Source organism: Phalaenopsis equestris, unplaced genomic scaffold, assembly GCF_001263595.1.
Source record: "Phalaenopsis equestris unplaced genomic scaffold, ASM126359v1 Scaffold000552, whole genome shotgun sequence".
In the NCBI taxonomy this organism is placed as follows: domain Eukaryota; kingdom Viridiplantae; phylum Streptophyta; class Magnoliopsida; order Asparagales; family Orchidaceae; genus Phalaenopsis; species Phalaenopsis equestris.
In genome coordinates, this window is record NW_018164992.1 from 3,702,181 (window position 1) to 3,707,193 (window position 5,013).

Here is a 5,013-nt window from a genome sequence, read left to right on the forward strand (position 1 = left end):
GAATTGCGGCGATCGGACACGTCGACTCTCCGAATTGCGAAGCTGGTGCGCGCAGGAGTGCGAATTGTGCAGAAGGCCACCCTAAGGCTCGGGAAGGTCCTATAGGAATCCATTTTGGGTTTCCTCATGTCGGTTTCATCCTTCTAAGTGTTAGAAGTCGATACCGCACACGCGAAACTCCAAAAGAGGACGGAAATAGGTCGAACTAAAAACGAGGCGGGCACCACTTCTAAGGTTCTAAGATAGTCAAGGGATGTCCCTAAGGCTAGATCCTAAACCCTAAGAGGAAGACTAGACCTCACTAAAAATGAGGTCAACAGGTGGATGCATTCTCAGTCATATCATCTGCCACTCTCTGCTTCCTCTTCAAAATCTCCAGAAAATCGTGATCCTAATCGGTAAAGACCACGTACCACCCCTGTCTCTCCCTTATTCCCGCTACCAGATTTGTCCGATGGCCCCCTCTTTCACCCCTTTGGCTAGGAGGACCATTCTCTCATGATCAAAGGCCTGGTTCAGATGAGCCAGAAACTGCAATACTCATCATTTGTGAAAAGATCTCCCATTTCTTGCACCTCAGATCACCACAGCTCGATATCAATGAGAAATGATCAAAATCTGCCTATAGCTGCTCTAGATCTATGGAGTACTCTTAAATCGATCTAACCCTGATCTGCTGCCTCTATCTCATGCAGAATCTGGAACACCCTCATATGATTTTCAGCTCCAGCATATATTTTCTTCAGCTTCGCTTAGTTGTCGCTCACCTTTCGAATGTCATCCATTGATGAGGCAATTGATGGAACCATCGAGTTGAGTAGTCAGTTGTAAAGCAAGACATGTGTAGTCCTCCACTCGTCCCTCTCAGTACTGTCACGCTTTGGCTCGACCCCGTCAGATGTCCCTCTAGTCTCTTCCCTACGAGAACAGTCTCGAATCGACTTAACCAACTCTAGATATGTTGCCAATCCATCAACTTTCATATCCAAAAAGGGGAGATCTAGCTTTACCTGTGTAGGAGCACCTGCTGAGGTAGCAAATCTCGTCGAGACAGTAGCTCTCTATATAAGCTGACCAAGACTTTCAAAACTTCAGGATCTATCTTCACCAAAAGCTCCAAGCGTGTACCTCCCACACTTTCTCTGTCTCATGACATACTCAACTTAACTATTCCCCAACCTTAGTCGTCCTCTCATACATGAAGAACCAAAGTTCTCTCCTCCACCATGCTGGTTTCACACACACTTCACCCCTACCCTGCACTGAGCCGCTCAAACCACTTTACGACGATCCAGTACTTGAAGGTGTCGTCGGTTTAGTCTTAGGGCAAGCCCGTGAATCGTGAGTTCACACCCCGATCCCCTAGTTGTGGTAGTTGCCTTCACAGCGACTGTTGGGACCACATCACTAGGGTTCTATTCCACGATCCCGTTATTGTCTTCCTAGTGGCTGCATCTAGAGGTTCTTTGCCGCGATCACTTAGTTGCCATCCTAACGAGTCGCGATCCGCTCATTGCGAGCCACGATCCCCTCGTTGTCTTCCCAACAAGCTCTAGTCACAGTTGCTTCGTGATGACGAAGTGGAAGGAAAGGAAAATGCGAGTTACGGGTCTCTGCACCAAGGAGCAGCCCTAACGATGGCTGGCTGCTAGGGATAGAACTTTGATACCAAATAGGAATAATTGCTCAAAAACCTCTAGTATTCATAAAAGACTCGAGTTTATATAGAGTCTTACAACATTCTTTATAAATAAATTTCTACATTTATTCTATATTTTCTATTTACAAATAGAACCCCAAATTATATGCAGTACAACACTATATTAACTTCTGTAAATATCTCCCTGAACTTGCTAAAGCAAATACCTCCTTAAATGAAAAAAAATGCATACTTGCAGAAAATGAAACACTAAACTTGCAAATTGGATATTCTAAATAAAGAAGTTCAAATCAACTACACAATTCAACCTCTTTTTTACTCAGATGCGATCTTCCTTGCCTAAATGTTGTGAAAATGGACAAGCACAACCTTTAGTTGGTAGCACGTGCACCAAATGACACGAATGAAGGGAGAAGTGCTGTAATGGTTTGTAGTTATTAGTTAGACTAACCCAAATAGTTTGGAGAACGAAGGATTCATGAAGTTAATTCTGGATTTTTTAGGATTCAGCTTGACAAGTTCTGAAAAACCAAGCAAGATTGGTATAGTTGTTGTGTAAGTGGGATCTTTGAAGTCTAAACAGTAACCGCTATTGTTGCTATTGTCCTTTAATTTTTTTTCCCTCTTGGGTTAAAATCTAATGCTTCAATCTCTTCAGCTAGCCCAACATTGTCTCAATGAAACATTGTCGAATTTGCAAATTCAATAATATTTCACTTATTTATTCATGGACAGGTATGTAGACCGATCATGCATGATAAACGCTTCCTTGATGGAGCTGTTGCCAGGTACAAGGGTTTTCTTCATCTGATTAAGAGGAACCGGGAGCGGTCGATTATATGTTTCTGTGTACCAACTTATGACATAGATCTCATGTGGCATGCTCACCAATTGCAGCCTATTTCTTACCAAAAAGACATGCTAGAATTGCTCGGAAAAATACTAGAGCATGATGACACAGATTCTGATAGAACGAAAGGGAAAAAACTTGACACCGGTTTCTCTGATACCACCAAACAATGGGAAGATGCATATGGCTCGAGGTATTGGAGGGCCGGAGCAATGTACAAAGGCGCTGATCTACCTTTATTAGATACCTCTTTGCGCTTATGTAATTATAATCAGAGAAATACCCTTTTTCCTCACATGACGAAGTTATTCCTTCCTCTTCAACGTACAATGGCCGTGGAGGTGATAACAAAATCTTCTTTATAGTTTTCAGATCTTTTTTCTTCTGCAAAATATCTTTATTTCTTGAATATCATCATCATCATCATCATCATCATCATCTAGCTATTTGGGTTGGGTTTATGAATCATTATTTTTTTGGATATCAGGAAGGATAAACAAATCAAAGTAGTGTTTTGCGTAGAAGTTTACTGTTAAGTGGCTTATGAGGAATCTATTTGCTTTACCTTTTTGAGTTACTTTTATTTTAACTGAAGCTTAAATCATGTGACGTAGTTTCAAGTTTCAGTCTATAAGTAGAAATTTTAAAATGAAGATCTACTTCGCATGTTGTGGAGAGCATATGATAATTTTCTAATCCATATTGCGTTGCACTCATGGGTGTAAACGAGCCGAACACGAGTGAGCCCAGTCTCAGGTCAAGTTAGATCGTTAAAAAATACCACTGTTCATATTCGACTCGTTTATATTTCAAACACAAAAAATTTGTTCATGTTTGGCTCATTTGCTTAGCGAGTAGAACTGGAGCTGTTCGCGAATAAAGATCCGTTTTTACAACCCTATTCACACAGCCGTTGGATGTTAAGGGTAAGAGCGAGATTTAAATTTTTTTGTTTATATTTAAACATCACTTAAATATAATTTTAATATATTTTTATTCTATTTTTTAATTATTAATTTTAATTGATTATAAATCTTTTTAGCCTTGTAGATAATTAAATTTTCTAAAAATACTACCCATCAATTTAATATATATATATATATATATATATAATTTAATTATTTCGAACCAAAATGACGAACAAATCTTTGTTCTTGTTCTGCTTGTTTATTTATTGAGTGCAAAAAAATTATTTGTGTTTGACTCATTTGCTTACTGAACGAATCTAACACGAGCTTCTTAATGAGCCGATCACAAACTGTTCGTGAATAACGAGCCGTTTGACAGCCCTAGTTGCACTTAGCAATCTGAATACATTTTCCTGCTTTTTTGTTCCTGCTCTGGAAATCCTTCTTGTTGAATTCTTTTTGGGATGTAGGGTCCCGTACACTTGGGGTACCACACGATTCGGTATAAGGTCCCGAGAGCCTCCTGCTTGAGGAAGATACAGAAAAAAAGATTATAAAAGAAACATTTAGGAAGTTTCGGGAGTCCAAAAAGAAGTTTCAGAAGTAGTCCCCTTTCCTATATTCCCCCCTTCTTTTATATAAGATGTGATCTTTATTAAGATAAGACTTCAGCTCAGGGGAATGACTAGAGACTGATGATGTGATAGTTTCCCTCGTCTCAATCAATGGGTTTTGCCTCGGGAATTGTAAAAAATATTTCTTATTGTTCTGACGTAGCTTCCAACTGGATCGAAGCACTTCAGATAATCGAAGTTCGAAGACAAAGTGATCTTCTCGGTGAGCGGATGTGTTTGGAAATTGGAAAAGATGATAGACTGGTTCAATCTGTTCGGGTGATCGACAGTCTGATTCTTCAGATAAGGTGTGAGTGCGTGACCCGGTATTTAAGTATACATTTAGTTCCCCGATTCTCTCAACTTTTTGACAAGGTGCCTATGATGTTCTACGAGAAATAGGGAATGAAAGAAGATTTCTTTGATAATTTACTGGTCCCTATAGACTTTCGAGATAAAGATAGAGTGTGCTTGTTGGAGGAGAACGAGAGGATCATCTCATGTTCGTTAGAGAGTAAAGCTGAGAATAAAGAGCTTCAGAAACGGATCGACAAACTAAATGAAACTCTGAATACAAAATCAAGTCCTTTCGAAGAAGAGATTGGTAATCAAATGGTGTTAAAGTTCCAGATTTCCGAATTAGAGGAATTCTTGGAAAATAAGAAGACAAAAGTAGGGCTGTCAATTTGGCTCGTTGTTCGTGAACAACTCGTGTTTGACTCGTTAAGCAGCTCGTGTTCAGCTCGTTCGTTAAGCCTAACGAGCCGAACACAAACAAATTTTTAAGCTCGAAATGTAAACGAGCCGAACACGAACAACAGTTTGTTCGCTCGTGTTCAACTCGAAATGGCTTGAAAAAAAAATTATATAACTTTTTATATAACAATATATTACATATATTATTTATATAATAATATATTATATATATTTATGTCTAAGTTTAAATCATAACACCTCATGTGGCAATGTGGTTAGTGTCTT

The 5,013-nt window shown here is 39.3% G+C and overlaps 1 protein-coding gene across 1 annotated transcript in view; it reads left to right on the forward strand.

Moving 5' to 3' along the window:
* Nucleotides 1-5,013, forward strand: part of LOC110029140 (glycine-rich domain-containing protein 1-like) — a gene marked incomplete at its 3' end in the record, with an annotated part of 30,916 nt that overhangs the window by 12,799 nt on the left and 13,104 nt on the right. Inside the window, 1 exon segment of the mRNA XM_020731294.1 lies at nucleotides 2,396-2,851. Within this exon segment, the coding sequence (XP_020586953.1) occupies nucleotides 2,396-2,851 (456 nt within the window).